Source organism: Musca autumnalis, unplaced genomic scaffold (assembly GCF_047663935.1).
Source record: "Musca autumnalis isolate F117 unplaced genomic scaffold, ASM4766393v1 scaffold_3, whole genome shotgun sequence".
Taxonomy (NCBI): domain Eukaryota; kingdom Metazoa; phylum Arthropoda; class Insecta; order Diptera; family Muscidae; genus Musca; species Musca autumnalis.
The window spans coordinates 175,731,967-175,754,635 of NW_027411866.1; the positions used below are offsets into that span (position 1 = coordinate 175,731,967).

The window sequence follows — 22,669 nt, forward strand, 5'->3', positions numbered from 1 at the left end:
ATCATATGTGCGTATGCATTTATTTATTTTTTTTAAACCACAATATTTGCACAATCACACGGAAAGCAGCTGAAAAAATATGCACACACATTATTTTATCTATTTATCCCTGATTGAACATGAGAATTGCGGTAATTTTAGACAGATTTTGTGGTTAAAATTTAATCACCACAAAACATGCAGGTGTGCAAAACATACTGCTGCGCATTTTCATTTTCATTTCCATTTTTTTGTTTTATTTGCGGTTGATTTGTCGTCCTGCAGATTTTACGAATATTATCCTTGAATAAATGTATTTGGTTTCAATTATAAATATACAAATATTAATTTTTTCGGGGGTTTATTGAAATAATTATAACAATTTAAGCCTCCGTGTGATTCGTTTTCAATATAGATATGTATAAGTATAGGTTTTTGTTATACCCTACACCACTATGTGGGGAGGGTATTATAAGTTGGTTTTGACCAAAAAGTTTGTAACGCATCGAAATAATGATCGTAGACCCATACTTATATATATCAAAATGAATGTCTCGACGAGCTGAGTCGATCTGGCTATGTGTGTCCGTCCGTCAGTCCGTCCGTCCGTCCGTCTGTCCTTCTGTCCATCTAAACCTTGTAATCACGCTACAGGTCGCAATTTTGATCGGAACGTCACGAAATTTTGGGTGTTGATGGGGGTCCCGGAGGGAAAGAAGCCTATTGATTTTGGTGATGGTCGGATAATATTTAGGGATCGGAATGGGCAAAAAACTTATGTGGATAAAAAGACAACGTTTTTTTCCAAACCGAATATCTCAGCTTCTATATGGGGTATACCAAAAGCAAAACCTGACAATGAAAGTAGAAAATATCACCTTTCTAACGATGTAAAGTAGGTTCTCGTGGGTGATCAAACAACGAAGATATCACAATAGTCGCAAATTAAACCCAAATTTTCATGTTTGTGATTTTAGTTATAATGACGAATATCACAGCTTTGGCTGGGGACTTTCCAAAAGCAAAGCCTAACTATGAAAGTAGAAGATTCCACCTTTACAATGATGCAAACTAGGTCGGCGTAGGTGACCAAATAGCGGAGATATCACAATATTCGATAATACATCCCATTTTTCCATTTTTTGAAAATCACGCTACTGGGCGCAATTTTGATCGGATCATCACGAAATTTCGAGGGTTAATGAGGGTCTCACAGAGGAAGAATCCTATTGATTTTGATGATGGTCGGATAATATTTAGGGGTCGGAATGAGCAAAAACTTTATTTGGAGAAAAAGTCAACATTTTATTCCAAAGCAAATATCTCAACGTCTATAAGGGGTCTATAAAAAGCAAAACCTGGCAATGAAAGTATAAAATATCACCTTTACAACAATGTAACGTTGGTTGTCGTAGGTGGTCTAACAACGAAGATATCGCAATAGTCGCTAATAAAACCCAACTTCTCATTTTTGCGATTTTAATAATAATGACGGATATCACACCTTTGATTGGGGACCTTCTAAAAGCAAAGCCTGACTAAGAAAGTAGAAAATCCCATCTTTGAAATTATGCAAAGTAGGTTGGCGTAGGTAGTCAAATAATAGAGATATCGCAACAGTCGTTAATGCATCCTTTTTTCCACTTTTTCTGCAATCACACTACAGGTCGGAATTTTGATCGGATCATCATGAAATTTTCTCACAGAGTAGAAGCATATTGATGTTGGTGATGTCGACAGTAGTCAAATATAAAATTAAATATTAATTATTTTGGTTCAGTTCGCCTTAAGTCATTTGGTATAAAAGCCAGATAGGTGAAAACGTTCGTATCTCCATAAAAGAAATGTTTTCGAGTGAAAAGATTATTCACAGAGGTAGTGGTGTAGGGTATCACATAGTCGGCCCCGTGCCGATTATAGCCTTTTCTCACTTGTTTCGAAAATAGGTTATAGAATGTTTCCTATGAACATTCCCTAGAGAACTAGGAGAGACTTTTATTTTTGCTCTTTTAAGTTTTTCACAAAAACCGTATAATCGAAAAACCGATTATTGCATTTCACTGCGTATCCCTAGTACCACCCGCTCAAAATTTCGAAAAAGTGCAGTTTAGGGCCTGCTTTCGAATCGCTTTGATTCTTGATGTCATTTTTTCACTATCGCGAAAAAAGTTTCCGCACCAAATGCATTGACGTTCAGAAATGCATCATTTAATTTTATTAGTTAATCAAATAGCGATATTTCAGAGCATTTAATGCGCCTTTGATAATATTGCAATTTTTCTTTACCTTTATAAACTCGCGAATTTTATGTTTATTTTTATTGTACCTATCGGACAAGAGAATATGTGGTAATTTGCAACGGATTCACGAAAGTTACAAACTGTTTTTAATGACCTTACCTGTGAGAATCGTATTCGCTTTCTATAAATATTTATTCAAACAAAGCAAATTTATTATTATTTTAAAGAAAAAATATTAAAAGGGCTTTAGAAATATCAGTGGGTGCGGAAACTTTTTTCACCGAATCGAATTAAAACACGCATTTTGTTATTAGGACAATATTTCGCACATGGTAATGGCGTGGTATTTTTTTTTTTTTTTTGGTTACACTGTGCTACACGAAAATGATTAATCATATTCTGACACCGCACAGTGTTGCCGCGTGGACAAAAATCAAAAATTGTGATGTTAAATTTACATATGTTTATGATTTTTTTCTTACAGTAAACACATCCCATACAACGAATCTGAAAGAATTTTGTCGATATGTGCATCCATAATAAAGTTATAGCTCTTTAAATATGAAAAATATTTCCCAGGTAATCTAAAGCGGTAATCATATGAAAATTAGACAATCTTTAAAATAACATTTTCTGAAAAGTTAGTTGATAATATTAAAAGTTTTGGATGGGGATTTGATGGGTGGGCTATAAGTATAAAATTTTAGTACAAAAAGTTGATATCAACTGCACATGGCCAATGTACCGTTATCAAGAAATCAAAATTTATATTTAATAAAAAAATTATATTCTTATTATTTAGTAGAGCAGATCTTTTGATTGCCACCTCAGCTCTTGTTTTCCGTTAATTGGACATCTCTTTCAAATAAAAATGTACAAAAACTTTCTGCCCATCCCTGCAACCTTCTGATATATATAAATATTTTAATGAATGGTGACCTTAACCCACTTACAGTCGAATTTTTTTGCAAGAAAACATAAAATTTTCTATGAAAATTTCATGTTTGAGACCTTCTAAGCATTTTTTATAAAATAACTTTTTTGTCTAAAACGTATAGTTTTCCTGAAATCGGACCTTCTTTAAAATTTTTTTATACAAAATCGAAAATTAAAAAAAAACACTTTTTAGAACTGCTTACGTCTTAGGCAAAATGTGAGGAAATATATAGGCCAAATGAAACTCTATAAACGTGGAACGACAGATGACCGACAATACTATAAGAAAATAAAAAAAAAAACACAAAATATGCGCAAATATCGAGTGTTACAACAATTTTTTGAACAATTTTTGCAACATGCTTCTTTCACGAGTGCACACAACCGCATGGCTCTCGCCCACTCAATGGTACGTTATTGTTTTTTACTATACCTGAATCTATAAAATCAATGAATGAACGTTTATATAACATACCTGTTTCATTCATAGGGTCCTTTTATAATAATGTGTAAAAAAAGGAACAATATTAATAAAAATAGCCTGTGTCTCTACGCACAAAACATAAGTGGATTCGGACTGTAGACAATCATATCGCAGCCAATTTTTCACAATCCTCTTAAGGGGTTATAAAATTTAAATAAAAAAGCAATCCAAAACCCATAAACACTTCAATACCGCATAATTTTTCTCTTCCATTCATAGGGTGCTTTTATAATATTGCGTAATAAACCAGAACAGAAATAATGCAAACAAAATGAGTTATATAAAACGTTCTTGAATACACACAGGAAACTATCCCATATTAAATTAAATTTAAATATGGTGGCTATATCCAAATCTGAACCGATTTTTGAGGAAATCGGTAGAGCTACTCAGGGGCCTAGGAAAGTATCACATATTAAATTTTAGGGCTATTCGGTCAAAATTGACCGAGTTATGGCAATATCGTGGAAAGATATATATGGGGGCTATTTCCAAATCTGAACCGATTTTTGTGAAAATCGGTAGAGCTACTCATGGGCCTAAAAAGGTATCACATATTAAATTTTAGGGCTACTCGATCAAAATTAACCGAACTATGCCAAAATCGGGGAAAGATATATATGGGGGCTATATCCAAATCTGAACCGATTTTTGTGAAAATCGGTAGAGCTACTCAGCGGCCTAAAAAAGTATCACATATTAAATTTTAGGGCTTCTCGATCAAAATTGACCGAGTTATGGCAAAATCGGGGAAAGATATATATGGGGGCTATATCCAAATCTGAACCGATATGGACCAAAGTTGAAATCTTTCATTCCTATGCCGTTAAAAGTACTTGTGCAAAATTTCATCAACCTAGGTCAACTCCTTCTATTTTTGTCCACCTTTGTATGGAAGCGGCAACACTGTGCACCGCAGCGTGATAAAAGACCAAAAAAAGGGGACACGCGTCTCACCGTTTTTTCCTATCTCATCAAATTTCGCGGTTATAGGCCTCCAAGGGTTTGAGGATTTGATGTAAAAAGGGTCATTTAGTCAGGACTATATCTTCCAAGCCGTTAGGAAATTTGAATTTATCTCAGAGGCAAAGTTGTAGCTCTTGTCATATAGAACAAAAATTGTGAACACATATAATCCATCAAACTTCATCATCAGCTATGAACCCGACCAAATTTGAAGGAAACAAGAAACTACAAAAATGTACCTCAGATCTCAATAAACATCTTTCTCGAACATACGAACTATGTATAGACGATTCTTAAAGGTGAAAATAGTAAAAAAAAATGGGATTTTTATCCTGTTTTCTCCGGTTCTGGTCCAAAGATACTAAAACGTTCAATATTCAAGAAAACAACCAACTACAATATTCGCCAAAAATTCGACGCAAAAATGTACCTAAGATTTTAGTAAACAACTTTTTAGAACATATGAAGATTCTAGGAATGATTCTCAGGGCTGAAATTCACGAACAATTAAATTATTTTTAACATTCCCCCTGCTCAGGTTTGGAAATAACAAACTGTTAAAAACTCAAGGAAATTTGAAAGGTTTGTCATTTACGGACCTGAACGGGGAAGAATGATTTAAAATTATCGAATTTTGAGCTTGAAGAATCGTTCCGAGAACCTTCATATGTTCTAGAAACTTGTTTATTAAAATCTAAGGTACATTTTTGTAGTTGACTGTATGCCTTATTTGTGGGCGGTTGGGTATCTTTGGACCAGAGTCGGAAAAAAAGTATAAAAATTGAATATTTTCAAAAGATTTTTGCTAATTTTACCGTAAAGAACCGTTCATAGACATTTTGGATGTTCCAGAAAGTTATTTATTGATGCGTTCGCTACGTTATTGTAGTTGGTTGTTTTCTTGAATATTGAACGGTTTTGTATCTGTGGACCAGAACCAGAGAAAACAGGATAAAAATCCCACTTGCTTTGCTATTTTGACCTTTAAGAATCGTCTATACATAGTTCGTATGTTCTAGAAATATGTTTATTTAGATCTGAGGTACATTTTTGCAGTTGCTTCTTTGCTTCAAATTTGATCGGATTGATAGCTGTAGACCAAAATCCGAGAAAAAATGTTAAAAGAAATTTGACCTTGGTGATGTTGACCTTGCAGATGAAGTTTGATGGAATATAAGTGTTCACAATTTCTGTTGTTTAAGACAAGAGCTACAACTTTGCCTCTGAGATAAATTCAAATTTCCTAACGGTTTGGAAGATATAGTCCTGACTAAATGACCCCTTTTTACATCAAAGCCTCAAACTTTTGGAGGCCTATAACAGCGAAAGTTGATGAGACAAGGAAAAACGGCAAGACACGTGTCTTCTCTTTTTTGACGTTTTATCACACTGTGGAGTTAGAATAGGGTCAATAAAACACTTTCATACAGGCAAACTGTGGTTTTAGACCCCAAGTATGTTCGGAAGAAATCGGTTTCCGACAATTTGGAGTCGATTTAGTAATGTCCGTGCGTCTGTCTGTCGGTCTTTCTGACCGGATCAGCCGATTCGGTCCAAAATTTGACCTTTGTAATATTTTTTCCAAACTTAAATGATAGCACGATTATCTTGAACACGCAGAGAAGATATATTGTAGGAGCAATCATATTCTAAGAGCAAAAAAGTGTATTTTAAAAATCTGAAAATATATATTGTTGGTGCAACAATATATTGTGTACCATTATGTTTCCTGACACAAAATATATGGTTAAAACAACAATATATATTTTCAAATTTTTAAAATACAGTATTTTGCTCATAGAAGATGATTGCTCCTATAATATCTCTTCTATGCGTGAACGGAGCAATCGATTTGGTCTAAAGATTGGATCTACTAATATTTTGTCCAAATTTAGTTTAATTTCGAAAATTGTCCGTATCGGTCTTCGCCTTAGGGTACCTCCCTCACAAAAGTATAACATTTTAGTGTAAGTGTAGTTTAAGATTTGTGCAAAGATCCGATGGAAATTTATACCCTTGCTTCTCCTGTTTAAAGCGGTATTATTTTTTTTTTTCGTGGGCAAGTCCATGCTTCCTCATATAGTGATTCAAAAGCTCTAAGTTATACGGTGACTAACTGAAACGACTGGTGGAATATTTTTTGTAAAAAATGACACCCAAAATAAGATCCACTTCCAAAATGGAATATATTGATCCATTCCTTCGATCCAGAGGATCCAACAATTTTGAGCTTCAATCCAAATTTGTATATTTTTGTCGTTAAGTTCATACCTAGCAAAAACTCGGATCCTTTAGTTATTATGTAACCCATTACAAAGTAATGTATACAAAAATAACTACTTATGTTACTCCCTACTAAGTTAATAGGACTGTGGCACAGTGCATGTGTGTCCGACTACAAATCCTAAGATTTTGTGTTCAACGCCCACCGTCGACACTCGAGTTTTTTGTTGAGAAAATAAAGAGCAGAAGGTGGTGCACATGTTAACGTTTAAACAACTCTTAATGTTCCTATGTGCGGCCAAGTGTGTAGTGTGTTCGGCTACAAATCAGAGGTTCGCATGATCAAATCCAGCAGAGAACGAAATAAAATAAAAATATGAAGTGTGTTGAAATTGAAAACAAATTCCTCAACAACTGTTTTAGAAATATAAACTGTTTTAGCTTCTAGTGGATACAAAATAACTAGTTATTATAGTGGTCACAGAATAAATAGAAAATCAGTGGGACATGCCCTTGTTAAAATAATGGGTTAGTAGCAGGTTTTGTAAGCAGTTACGACTACCAAAAATAAAACCCATTATTTAGTAAAGATTTTTTTCCTGGTTGATGTCCGAATTATTGACAATTTGCTTTTTTTGTTGTAGGGTGGGTTAATCAAGTTGGCTTCAATATACACAGCTATATTTATTCCAACCAAAATAACCGCTTAAATTCATTTCATTCAGATATTATCCTAATTTCGGTTACTCATTATCATCATTACTCGCATAATTTATTTCGATGATTACCTAAACAATTGAAAAAAGTCATGTAGCAAATTACCACCGTTTGCGGCATTTATCTGACAAAGAAAAACATTATGAATCAGAAAATCTATGGCAACAATAACAAAAGAATAACTAACTCTCAATGACTGTTTTTCCCCCTTTTTCCTTTTCATATTTCTTTGTTACAATTATGATGAAAGTCAATATTTAATCAGGCACGAATTCTGTCTGAACTTATTAAATTTGGAAATGAAAGAAGTTAGCACTCACTCACAATTCATTCCAATATAAATACTAACAAATCAGTGTGTGAGTGTGTGGATGTCAATGTTGACGTTATTTCAACATTTCCACTTGAACAATATGCTCGCTTCCACTCTCTCTCGCTTCTTGCCCACTTGACTAATAACAATAATGACAATAATAATTCTTACATTCCTCGTCACATGATTTACGAGCAGAATGTGTGTAAATAAATCACTCAACGTTTATTATAACACTTACGTTTTACTCATGCCAAACAAGTAACTCGTTATTGTGCTCCAGGACAAGTAGAAAAAAGGATGGATGGAGGACATCACACAGACACACATGTGATGGCCTTTTCTTTGCCTGTCATTTACCAATCAAATATACTTCCAGTCTTATATTTGCTACTTTCGCTTGCTCGCTCCCACCTCCCTCTCTTTTTTCATACGTTTGTCTAAATAAATATTTAACCTAGAAATCTAAAAAAACGGAAAATCATAAACATGACAGAAAGCAACAATTCACTGCCAAAGCGCGTAACAACATTCCAGAAGCCCCCTCTCTCTTTAAATAAGTATTTAGTCATAAGTCAATGAAAAAGACTGACGCAGATTCAATGTAAACATTGTCAAGCATTTATGGGTCGTTTGGGCTCTGCGTTCGTAGGTTACAGCTTATGAAGGAAGCTCTTAACCATTGTATTGACGACGACAGCAAATGTCACAATGTCAGTTAGTAGAACAAAACACGGTTTATACGGCAGAAATAACTCACACCGACCTACCTATCGTCTGACATTTGACATAAAAACATACATAGCTACAAATGTTTGTAAACACAGTTATACACACTTCAACATTTATATTTGTGTTTAGTATAAATTTATATTTGCACTTGGAATTGTTTCATTTTGTTTTTTCTCTTTTTTGTTTGTTTGTCGAAGTAGTCATATGTAATGATATTTTTAGTGAATATGAGGTTAACGCATGTTAACTGTGGTAGCCAACCAAGGGGCCGGCATAGAGTGGTCGAAATCACTGATATTGAGGCGCGAAATTAATAACTTGCAAAAGAATTGAGATATGATTCTGAAATTTTGCACAAACTCAGTCTATGTCTGTTGGTAATAATGGGCCGAATATGAGCAATATCGGCTAATGTTTTGGTATAGTCCCCATACCACCCGATTTTCAGCGTTTTGAGGATTTAAGCCACATTTACGTAGAAAATTAGCTGTAATTTGGTACTCAGGGTTCCTAGTGGCCACAAAACATTTCCACCAAAAACTTTGGACATAGGTGCATGTTTTATATAGTCCCCATGTAACCATACTTACCGATTTAAGTTATTTTGAATATCATGATAACACTTTCTAATCGACTTGGATATAATTTTACATTCCGTGTTCCAACTGCATGTAAAATCTTCCTACAATAATTTTTCAATCTTCTTACAAAAATTTTCAATATGTTTCAATGTAGCCTTCTTTTAGGTTACCCTCTGATTCGTTGAATTTGTATTTGTTATCCAACATTTATTAACAACTATCAAAATGCCCGCTACTTCTTATACGGAAATGGTATAATATGCAAATAAACAATATTTCATATGAAAATGGTGGACACTGAAATTGTTGATGTACTATTACCTATTTTAATTGATATTTAATTTCATTTTAATACTGTTCGTATACCTTTAGTTCGAATTTACAAAAAATTATCTTATGGCACCCCTACACATTAACAGAGTATTTTTGAAGAAGCAGCTGTAATTTCGGAATTTGTGATATCAAAGTGGAAAAAACCCATATTCAAAAAATTTTGCTGTGTGCTCACGCAGATCCACGTTTTCAAATGTACGTTCTAAAACGTTCAGAATAAAAACAAAAAAATTTTGTTCAACGTATATTTGACATTTTGGTTTCAGTGCATTATTTAGAAACCGCTTTCGCGTTAACATGAATGCAATAGTATTTTAAAAATCCATGGTGTTAAATGAAGAAACATGTCATACATTTTAAAGGCGGATTTTTATAAATATTCTGTTCCAATCTCAACAGTGATCCTCATGACAAAATCCATTTATCGGTTCACTCAATACCAGTGATTCAATATTTAGTATTATTTATTACTTCTAGTACACTTTTTGTACTACCTCCAACAGTGAACCTAACAAATAAATAATATATCAGAATTCCACTTATATTCCTTAGCCCCATACCTAATTTATTGCACTTTCGTACTTTTCGCTCACTAATTGTATAATTCCAGCTTCACCCAACACCAAATTTATCTATGCCTTTATGCAACATCAAAATGGTACCAAATATGGTACTTATATTAGGTATACATTTTAAAAATTACATACTCATTTACAGCTCTATCTGTTCTCACAAAACTGATTATAGCAGTATTTAGTACCTTTTGTATACATAAGTACGAATTTCAAAAACTTCCTCCTTATCTCCACTCTAGATGCCAACTGCTATACTAATAACGAATTTCACAATTTCAGCTCTACCCCTTTACACAATAACAATTTGAATCAAATTTTGTGGCATTTAGTAATTTTCGTTCACTTTTGGTACGTACATCAACCAACACATCAACAGCAACTATAATACAACAGAATTCCACCTATACTCATACACCAAACTTAATACTTTTCGTACAAATGTACGAATTTTAATAACTATCTCAATCCTACATTCCAACAGTAATCTCAATTTTATATGTCAGGATTTTAGCTCGATGCGTTCACCAAATCTAAATTGTACCAAATTTTGTACCATTTAGTACTCTTCGTACACATAAGTATGAATTTTCTGTCTCAATCATCCACGCAACCGCAATTATAATTTCAGTATTCCACCTCTAACCATTCACTAAAATCCAAATTGTACCAAATTTAGTACCAGCTGGTACACATATCGTATACTGCAACAGTAAAGATTATTCCAAATTTCAGGACCCAATTCTATCCGCTCACACAAAACCAACTTGTACTAAATTTAGTACCATTTAGTACTTTTCGAACGCAATAAGTACGAATTTCCATAACTACCTCAATCCTACATTCAAACAGTAATCTTATTTCCAATTTTCAGAATTCCATCTCTATCCATTCAATCAAATCTAAATCGTACCAAATTTAGTATCTTCTTAGTATGAATTTCCAAAAATACCTCCATATCTCAATCCTCCACTCCAACAGTAATCTTCATTCCAAATTTCAGGATTCCACCTCTATTCATTCACCCAAATCCAAATTGTACCAAATGTAGTACCATTTAGTAGTTTTAGTTCAAATAAGTACGAAACTTCAAAACCACCTCCATATGTCAATCCACAATTCCAACAGTAATCTTAATTCCAAATTTCAAGATTCCCCTCTATCCATTCACCCAAATCCAAATTGTACCAAATGTAGTACCATTTAGTACTTTTCGTACACATAAGTATGAATTTCCAAAGCCACCTCCACATCTCAATTCTACACTTCAACAGTAATCCAAATTTCAAGTTTCCAGCTCTATCCGTTCACCCAAATCCAAATTGTACCAAATTTTGTATCATTTAGTACTTTTCGTACACATAAGTACGAATTTGCAAAGCTGTCTCCATAACCCAACCCTTCACCTCAACAGTAATCTTATTTCCAAATGTCAGGTTTCCAACTCTATCCGTTCATCCAAATCCAAATTGTACCAAATTTTGTACCATTTAGTAGTTTTCGTACACATGAGTACGAATTTCCCATATTTCAATCCTAAACTTCGACAGTAATCATTATTCAAAATTTCAGTGTTTCGGCTGTATCCGTTCACCCAAATCCAAATAGTACTATGTTTAGTACAATTTAGCACTTTTCGTACACATGAGTACGAAAATCAAAAACCATTTCCACATATCAACATTACTTTCTAACCTTGATTACCATACCAAATTTCAAGATTCTACCAATATCCGTTCAAAATATGCAATTCGTACCAAATTTAGTAACTTTTCGTACACTTATAGTACGAATTTCAAAAAAAAAACCATTTGGTATATCTTTCTAACCCTCCATCAGTGACCCTCATTCCTAATTTCAGAATTCTAGCTCTTCCCGTTTCCCTAATACAATAGGTACCGTATTTAGTACCTTTTAGTACTTTTCGTACAACAGCGACCCACACTCAAAATTTCAAACTTTTATATATATAGATGTAGTATATTCGTGTCTCCGGGGTAGAACTCCTCCTCGAAAAAATTATCAAGATAGGCCCATATTTTGATATAGCTCCCATGCAAATGAACCGCTAAATTTGTACTAATTTCAAGCTAAATTCCATTTTTTAAAAGTGCAGTTATCACAATATTTGCAACCATAAGGTGGCTATTTGGTATTCAGGTAGTTCAATTTAATTCACTAAAAGATAACACTGCTCAACAAAATAGAAAAAGTTGAATGTTTCAGACGAAGTTGCAGTTGTTTCTAGATGAAATCGGCGAGTAATTTTAAATCCGGTCCCGGTTTTTCTCCATCAGCTCTTGTTTTTGAGATATAGCTCAAAATCGGGTTTTACGTGGTTAACCCAGACTATTTTCGGATACAAATATTTTTTGTGGGTTTTTCGACATTAATATATTAAGAAGAAGTTGTACCCTCGCTGCAAATCATTTTTGAAATAGTTATGGTGAGTATATATCAAAAAAAATATAGAAAATATACGACGGACCTTGTAAAAATAGCATATTTTGAGTACTTTAAGCTGTAATTACGTCATCGGGGGAAGTCATAGGATCTTCATATGGCAATGCGGATATGCTTAGGGTGTCTACTATATAGTCCAGTATTTAAATATATAATATAAAGTTCATAGCTCCCATGATTGGGCCATAACCTAAAAATCATCATGAAGACTGCCATTGAAAAGTAAATAGCTTATGTGGTAATGATATCACTGGTAAATTATTTCCCTTTAGCAGTCTTCATGGCGATTTTTAGGTTATGGCCGAATCATGGGGGCTATGAACTTTATATTATACATTTGAATACTGGATTATATAGTAGACACCCTAAGCATATCCGGAGTACCATATGAAGATCCTATGACTTCCCCCGATGACGTAATTACAGCTTAAAATACTCAAAATATGCAATTTTTACAAGGTCCGCCGTATTTTTTCTATTTTTTTTTTTTTTTTGATATATACTCACCATAACTATTTCAAAAACGATTTGCATCGAGCGTACAACTTCTTCTTAATATATTAATGTCGAAAAACCCACAAAAAATATTTGTTTGTATCCGAAAATAACGAAAGTCTGAGTTAAACACGTAAAACCCGATTTTGAGCTATATCTCAAAAACAAGAGCTGATGGAGAAAAACCGGGACCGGATTTGAAAATAACTCGCCGATTTCATTTAGAAACAACTGCAACTTCGGTTGAAACAAAAGTCCTGTTGACCAGTGTAATCGAACCCAAGTTCGACCAAGTTTACAAGATGCACTCTATGGAACAAGCGCTTACAACCCATAAAAACACTATAAAATTTGATTTTTTTGAAAAATTATTGCTATATAGCTATGTACCTCCAGGCCCCAAACTATTTATTATAATTTAAATCACACCCTCCGCTATCAATTAAAAATAAGTGTGCCCAGTTTTATTATGATTTTATTTAACATTTAAACAAATATGAAGTAAATTTTTAGCATTTTTTATCTGATGCAGGAATATTTCTTGTATTTGATAGTGAATAACTGAGTGAATATTTACAACAAATAAAAAGTAACAACAACATTTTAGTCAGCAGAGTGTCTGTAACACTGAGTGCAATTTTTTGAGTCATGGTTTATTAACCGTATTCTGGAACCGCAGCGTGATAGAAGACCAAAAATAAGAAGATATGTGTCCCGGCGTTTTTCCCTGTCACTTTAACTTTCGCGGTTATGGGCCCCCATAGACCTGAGGCCTTGATGTCAAAAGGGATCATTTTGTCAGGCACATATCTTCTAAACAGCTAAGAATTTGGGTTTACTCGTAGAGGAAAAGTAGTAGCTCTCGTCTTAAAGAATAATAATTGTGAACACATAAAATCTATTGAAACTCACCTTCAAGGTCAAAATTGTCAAAGTCAAATTTCTCTTTTAATTTTTTCTCGGATTTTAGTCTACAGATATCAAACCGATCAAAATTGAAGCAAACAACCAACTAGAAAAATGTACCTTAGATCTTAGTAAACAACTTTCTTGAAAATCCGAACGCTGTAGACACGGCTCTTAATGGTGAATATAGCAAATCAAATGCGATTTTTATCATCTTTTATCGGTTCCTGTTCCATAGATACTAAACCGTTCAAAACTCAAGAAAACAATGGACCACAATATTGTAGCAAAGATATCAGCAAACAACATTCTGGGACATACGAAATGTCTATGACCGGTTCTAAAAAAATATTCGATTTTTATACTTTTTTCTCCGATTCAAGAATCTTCGTATGTTCTACAAAGTTGTTTACTGAAACCTTAGGTACATTTTTGTAGTTGACTGTATCCTTAATTTTTGGGCGGTTCGGTACCTGTGGACCGGAATTGGAGAAAAAAGTATAAATTTCCCTTTGGAGAACTTCTGAAAACTAAGTGAGGGTCTAAGAAATCAATGCGAAACTTGCTAAAAGAATCAGCCGCTAAATTTATCTGTAAATGTCATAAAGCACTATCTATAAATTTGAAAATGCGAAGCTAAAAATGATTCTTTAAGTCTCTACTTCAAGAAATACACTCTTATGTAATAAATGCCATAACTATTTCTCTTCTTATACCAAAGTTTGAGATATCAAAATATTCTACACCTATATCACAGCATTGAAAATTCCTAACGATTTTCACGCTAAATCTTCGTTTTACCTTTGTACTTTCCCCAATACAGGAAGAAACAATGAACACCGTAGACATATAATCCCTAAGAAGATTGCTAATATACCTGCTACATCTGCACTTTATCAAACTAACTAATTTAAAGAAAAAAATCTCATTTCCATATCAAGGTTACCCATCCCTGATTCATAGACAATTTCATCATCATTACACACACACAATTGTACATGAAAACCATGACATTAGTGGTGTGAGTCCAATTGTACGTGCACAAAAAAGTAAAGAAACCAGAAATGAAATGAAAAAGGAAGTGAAATATTTACATATCTAACAAACAATATTACAAACGTGTACAAATAAATGATTTCTTTGCTTTGTTTTATGAAAATTAAATTTTTCAAACAAAAAAGTAAAAAATGAAGACAAATCACTTAATAATCCAGAAATTTGTTTACTCATAGCAAACAATAAAGGTTTGCCTTGATTTAGAATTAAAATTAAATTTATTTCAAAATTAAATTAACATGGAAAATTGACTTACCTCTGCAGGAAATGTATAACCATCAACACTATGCTCTGAACCGAATTGATCATGCAGACCAAAGTGTATGTGAATTTCATGAAATCGATATCGATATGACAGCGGACCACCTGTGATATTGACTGGCGTCTGCATGCCATCATAATTGGCGACAGTGTCATTACCCGCTGTGAAAATGACGCTGTGTCCAGTGTTTGTGATTAAACCACTTATCTGAAAAAAAGAAATATAACATGAAAGTGAATGAAAGAAAAAAAAAAGAATGAAATGCTTTCTTTTATTTACGAACGAATTTAATTAAAGGAAATTAATTTGTAATTAAATATTATATAACGAGATATTTCAGAGGAAACGAATTAATTAAATGAGGTCTTTATGTTTATGACTACATTTTTATTGTCACGTTTAAATCCAATTTAAGGTAACACATTTTAGAAGGTAAAGGGATATTTTAGGTAAATATTGTTTTATTTGTATGACATGTCTTATTATAGCTATTTTCTAATATAATAAGGAAGTCTAGACAAAGAACCGGGCTTTGAGGTTGGAGTAGGAGACCAATTTACGATGAGCGGTGTGACGACAAACACCGCTACGCATGTTTTTGTCCCCACATTTCTTATTGTCGTCCTCCTTTCTATATTTAATTTTGAATAATTTCTGAGTCATGGAAAATTAACCATATTCTGACACCGCAGCGTAAAAGAAGTCCGAAAATAAGAAGACACGTGTACCAGCGATTTTATACCGTCAGCATTTATGCTAACTAGGGTATATACATACATACATACACTTTCATAAGGGCAAAATGTGCCTCATCGAAATACTGGTTTTAGACCCCAAGTATGTTTGCCCGAAATCCGTTTCAGACAATTTGGAGTTGATTTAGCAATGTCCGTCCGTCTGTCTGGCTGATGGTGCGCACGATAACTCTCGAAAGGATCAACCGATTCGAACAAAATTTTTGGTATAATAATATTTTGCCTAAACTTAGTTTATGTTCGAAGATGGACCATATCGGTGCACGATAACTATTGAAAAGAGTAACCGATTTAGTCCATACTTTGCATATCCTGAAATACGGACTCAATCGGTGCACTCCTTCGGGTACCTCAAACACAAAATTTCGGAAAAGTTCAGTTTAGGACCAGCTCTCGAATCGCTTTGTTGTAACAACTTGTATTCACTGCCCCCGATACGGCGGTACAAGCTTCATCAGGGGCAAGTAAATACTTCCTGACAAAATAGCCTGAAAGTTGCAAAAAAAACCTACAACACCGTGTGTAGTTCTTGGAGCGCAAGATAAATCTCGAACGGATCTGCCGATTTGATCCAAAATTTGGCCATCACAATATTTTGTCCAAACTTATTTTAAGCTCAAAGATAAGCCATATCGGTCCACTCCTTCAGATACCAAACCCACAAAAGTTAAAAAATGTTCGGAAAAATTGTGCACACAAAAACTCTTGAAGGGAGTGACCGATTTGGTCTATACTTTAAACATCCTAATATATCTGCCAGGTATAGAGCAGGTTCGAATATTGACTATATTTATCCACTCCTTCGGGTACCTCCTACACAAAATTTCGGATAAGTTCACTTTAGGGCCTGCTCTCGGATCACTTTGATTTTTTTGAAGCAACTTGCATTCACTGACCCCCTTTACGATGGTGCAAGTTTTTTCAGGGGCAAGTAATTACTCCCTGAGGAAATAACCCCAAAGTTGTAAAAATCCCTGTGGCGTCATGTGTAGTGGCTAGAGCGCACTATAGCACTCGAACTGGTCAACCGATTTGGTCCGAAATTTGGCCATCGTCATATTTTGTCCAAACTTAGTTTCAGTCCGAAGATGGGCAATACCGGTCCACAAATTCCAGTACTGCCACCCAAAATTTAAAAAAAATTACTGAAATGGTATGCATGATACACTTTCTTGAACGGGGTAACCAATTTGGTCCAAACTTTGGGTAATCTAATATTTTGTCCAAATTTAGTTTAACTTCTAAAATGGCACATATTGGTCCTGTCCTTCCCTGCAAAAGTTCAAAATTTTTGTTTAAGTAAAGTATAGGGTCTGTTCGAAGATACTTTGGAAATGTATGCCAATGCTTGTGGTCCTGTTTACAGCGATATTATGTTTTCCGTGGACAAGTTCATGCTTCCTGGTATACTGGTCCAAATGTTATACGATGGCCTACTGAAATGGCTAGTGGCGGCGATATCTATCGAAAAGATATGACTCCCAAAATAAGATCAACTTTCATAATGGACTATGTCGGTCCATTCCTTCAAGTACCTGCTCCGCAACACTTTTGAACTTTAATCCTAATCCACATTTTTGTCTGTAAGTTAAAATGTGTAAAAAGGCCACAAAATTCTGAAAAGACCCTAAATACATTCGCTCTGTCCGTAGATGAAAGTTTCAATTCACATTGGCTGAGGGCATATTTCTGTCGGCAAAGCCGACTGATAATTTTTACTTGTTTCCTGTCACTTTTTCTTTCGCGGTTATAGACCACTGAAGGCGTGAGGTCTTGATGTAAAAGGGGAGCAATTTTTCAGGCTCATATCTTCTTTAACGATAGGAATTTTAGTTCACTCACGGAGGCAAAGTTTTATCTCTCATTTTAAAGAACAAAATTTTTTAACACATAAAAGACATACTTCATCTTCAAGGTCAAAATTGTGAAGGTGAAATTTATCTCATAATTTTTCTAGAATATTGGTCTATAGATTTCTAACGATTGAACATGAAAAGCGTCACAACAACACCTAAAGGTGACGCGCTGTATTATAGCTGAGATGACACAGGGCATGAGTTTGGTTGCGGATTTGTAGTTGGTCGGAGATTAAAACACCTGGTCTCCTGCTTCACCCCAGTGAATGATTAATGATTCGATTAAAAGCAAAATTCATCAACATCAGCTTTATTTGCGCTTATGCTCCCACTGAAGACAAGGACGAACAGACCAAAGATATATTTTACGAGCGCTTGTAAGAAATTTATGACCGTTGCCCTGCCCATGACATTAAAATTATACTAGGCGATTTAAATGCCACAATTGGAAAGGAGAATATCTTTGGCCCAACAGTCGGGTAATTCAGTCTCCACAGTGAAACATCTGACAATGGTATGAGGCTGATATACTTTGCAGCTGCAAGAAACATGGTAGTTAACAGTACTAGATTTAAGCATCCCGATATTCATAAGGGCACCTGGCTGTCGCCAGATCAAAGAACAAGAAATCAAATTGATCACGTTGTGATAGATGGAGGACATGCATCAAGCGTGTTGGATGTACGATCATTCCGAAGTGCAAACATAGACTCGGACCACTACCTTGTTGCAGCAAAGGTACGCACCCGGTTAAACGTAGCAAACAAAGTACGAACAGACACAACACGAAAGTTAGACATCGGTAAGCTGCAATCACAACAGATAGCCACAGCATATTTCACTCATCAAACCCAATTGCTTAATCAAAGCACTCCTCATCCCGATAACATATCAGCGCAATGGCAAAGTATTGCCCACTCCATACAAACAGCCGCAAAATCCATACTTGGATACCAGAGACCTCCACTAAGGAATCCATGGTATGATCAGGAGTGTCGTGCTGCTACCGAAGAGAAAAATGCGGCATATAGGTCACCTTTACAATCCGTAGAATCGGGAGAAAAGAAGAGAGGAGATGGAAAAGCAGGAGTGTGAAAAAATAGAGATGTACAGGAACCAGAATGAAGTCCGAAATTCTATTCAAATTGATGGCTTTGGTACAGGCACATCCTCCTGTAGAGACCAGCAAGGTAATTTGGTAATTGATACAGATAGTGTGCTCAGGATATGGAAAGAACATTTTTCAAAACTGTTGGTATCCAATAGCAGCGAAGACGACGAAGATACTACAGACCCAATCCCAGAAGATGGTATTGAATGTATACCGCCCAACCAAGATGAGGTAAAGACAGCGATAAATCGGCTGAAGAATAATAAGGCAGCAGGAGCTGATGGCTTACCAGCCGATCTGTTCAAAACCGGAGGCGACACGCAGATAAGGTGTATTCATCAGCTAGTTAGCACCATTTGGCAGGAAGAATGAGTACCCGACGATTGGACTGTATGCTCTAATTATAGGGGCATAAGTCTACTCCCTATTGCCTACAAGATCGTGTCAGGGATATTGTGCGGACGACTAAAGCCAATGGTCAACGAGATAATTGGACCATACCTATGCGGCTTTAGACCTGGCAAGCCCACCATTGACCAGATATTTACCCTGCGGCAAATCCTGGAGAAGGACGAAGAGATGCAGATCGACACTTACCACCTTTTTGTCGATTGTTAAGCAGCCTTCGACAGACCGCTGCGTTCAAAGGTATTCCAAGCCAAGTCTGAATTTGGTATCCCCGCAAAGCTCATCCGACTTTGTAAAATGACTTTCACTGACACGAGATCATCAGTTAAAATAGGAAAGAACCTCTCCGAAGAGTTTTGTACCAAAAGAGGTTTCAGACAAGGAGACAGGCTTTCGTGGGATCTCTTCAACATCCTGCTGGAAAAGGTTATACGAGAGACAAACGTCAAAAGAAGTGGCACAATCTACACTAATAGCCACATGTTACTTGCTTATGCTGATGATATAGACATCATGGGACGACCAGTAAAAGAAGTAACTGATACCTTTATGAAGGTCGAAGGAGAATCTGCTAAAGTGGATCTGGCGGTAAACGGTGAGAAGACCAAGTTGATGGTGTCGACGCGCAATGCGTCCATTGAGCTCGGACCAACTGTGGAAATTGGTTCCTATAATTTTGAGGAAGTAAAAGACTTCGTCTACCTCGGCATCTCCGTAAACACAACAAACGACATCAGTTGTGAAATAAAAATAAGAAATGTATTTGCCAACAGATGCTACTTTGGTTTAAGTAAGCAGTTTGAAAACAAAGCCACATCTCGTCAAACAAAAATAACACTCTACAAAACACTGATACTACCCGTGCTGATGTATGGCTCTGAAGCCTGGGTGCTTGCGCAAGCAGACAAAGCAGTGCTTGGTGTGTTTGAGAGAAAAATTCTTCGAAAGATCTACGGACCAATCTGCATTGACGGTAAATATCGACGTTGCATGAACCACGAGCTGTATCTGCTATACAACGACATCAACATAGTTAAACGTATCGAGATGCAGCGATTGCGTTGGCTAGGCCATATCATAAGAATGAGCGATGATGATCCCGCTAAAAAGGTGTATAAATACTAACCGCTTGGCGGTGCACGCAGAATTAGCAGTCCAAGGAATAGATGGCGCAAACAGGTGGATGAAGAGATGAAAAGGCGCGGTATTCCAGAGTGCTAAGCAACAAATAGAGAGAAATGGAGATCTTTTCTTAATTCGGTCTATAGAACAAATGTTCTGTAATGGGCCAGCTAAGTAAGTAAGCTCGTCACCGTAAACGTTATAAGAACTTTCAGACCATTGTGTCATAAAGTATGTAGGACCGCGAGGACTATCATCAGTAAAAATTCCATAAGATCTCTTGAAAGCCATTAAAACTGTAGCTAATCATAATTGTCTTAACTTTTGTGGAACAGATTCCCAAAGGAATTGTCCGATATTGTCCTTCTATTAAGTTCATAAAACACACTGTACAATTAATTTAAAATTATTCTTTTCTTACTTACCCTATGTTTATCTACATGTAATGGCCTTAAATTAGGATCAAAAAGTAAGCGCTGAGGTTCTAAATTTACAGGCGATTGTCTTCGTCCTTTATTGCACAAAGACCATTCTGGATTGATTAATCCCCAAAAGGCTGGACCTAAAAGAGAAAGAATAAAAAAAGAAAACACAGACAATGTAAGAAAGGAAAACTTCAAATTCATCCATTATGCACTCAAATCGCACATACGAGTACATGGATGACATCAATGACATTTAATGATAAATCACGTTCTATTACAGTCGACAACAACAACAGCAGCAGCAACGTCAACAAAGATAACATTTATAATGTAAAGAAAACACTGCTACACAATCTACATACTTAGGTCTAATGAAACCCATTGAATCTAAATAAAATTCTTCAACAAGTGGCTACATCAGCTTGCTTTTAAAAGTTCTCTTGTGGAAGATGATGCCACACTGATTTTCCCCTCCGCAAAACAACAAAAACAGGGATGACATCATTAACAATCACTTTGCCTGTCGTTGCCTTTGTCTTTCGACAATATAATGTTTGATATCAGAGAGATTTTACAAAACGGGCAGACAGACAGACAAACATGTCACATAGATAATAGAAACAACATTAACAACAACCCTAAGAAGGAGTGACTATCATTCCAAGAGACAGAAGAAAACAAATGCAATTTCCGTTGTTATTCCCTGTTGTGTTTTTCTGTCTTCATCTTTAACTAGATTTTATATTTTGTAGTCATAGGTTTTTTTTGTGCCATTCTTTTGTGGCATTCTTCAAATGCCATTAGCGTATTTTGAACAGAGTTCCGGGAGGTGGTGAGGTCAACGGTGTGTTCCCTATATATTCCAATTTTTTTTTTTGAGTTCATTTTGTTTCATTTTTCTATTTTCACATGGATATTCGTACGAGATACATGTACTACTTATTGATGTAGTTGTCTCGACTGAATAACCCTGTTTCCTACTTCTCTTCCACCACGACTTCCAATCTGAAGCTTATTAATTTCTTTTTATCGCATCTGCACTTCATGTTCATGCCATACTAGTAAAGAGGCTTGAATGCTGTGTGTCTACATCGAACAAAATCTTTAAAATCAAATCACGTTCTTTCCACTCTGTTAGCTCGGATATGGATATTTTACATGCAAATGTGTCCCTTGACTCGCTTAGGTACTTGCCCTATCACCCCGATGCCTGGCGTCTGTCTGTCTCTCTGTCTTTGTTTGAAGACACTGTATTTAAGTGCTTTGACACTATAATGGCTCCCAAAGCTAAAGGCGAACAACAACAAAAAATACGTTTCACACCAATCGATGACAATATAATTTGAAAAGTAAATGTTTGTTTAGGCATCGAAGAAGTACCAGATTCCACACGATTGAAATCTGATATAAGAACATTTGAGACACTTTATTCGTATAATTTACTTTTGTGACTTTCATGCGTATCTAAAAATGGCTTAAAAACAATGTTCAATTGAATTTTAAAAATTCAAAGTGTCTCTTAGGAATGATCTTTTGGGGAAAGTTAACGATGAATGCTAATCTGCATTTTGAGGAAAGAAGAATTTCAAAATGGTGCCAAGTTTGATTGGTTTAAATATGTAATATCTGTCAGAGAAACCGAAACTTTTTGTTAAGAGCTCTTATATCAAAATTAGAAGGTTATGCTTGGTGGGTGATTCACCTTATAATAAAAAAACCAATCTCAAGTAAAAC

The 22,669-nt window shown here is 35.2% G+C and overlaps 1 protein-coding gene across 1 annotated transcript in view; it reads right to left on the reverse strand.

Annotated features, from left to right (window-relative positions):
* Positions 1-22,669, reverse strand: part of CARPB (Carbonic anhydrase-related protein B) — a 424,717-nt gene that overhangs the window by 106,318 nt on the left and 295,730 nt on the right. Inside the window, exons 4-5 of the mRNA XM_073972303.1 lie at positions 20,936-21,072; positions 15,253-15,465 (exon numbers count right to left, since the gene is read on the reverse strand). Of these exons, the coding sequence (XP_073828404.1) occupies positions 15,253-15,465; positions 20,936-21,072 (350 nt within the window). The remainder of the gene's footprint in view (positions 1-15,252; positions 15,466-20,935; positions 21,073-22,669) is intronic.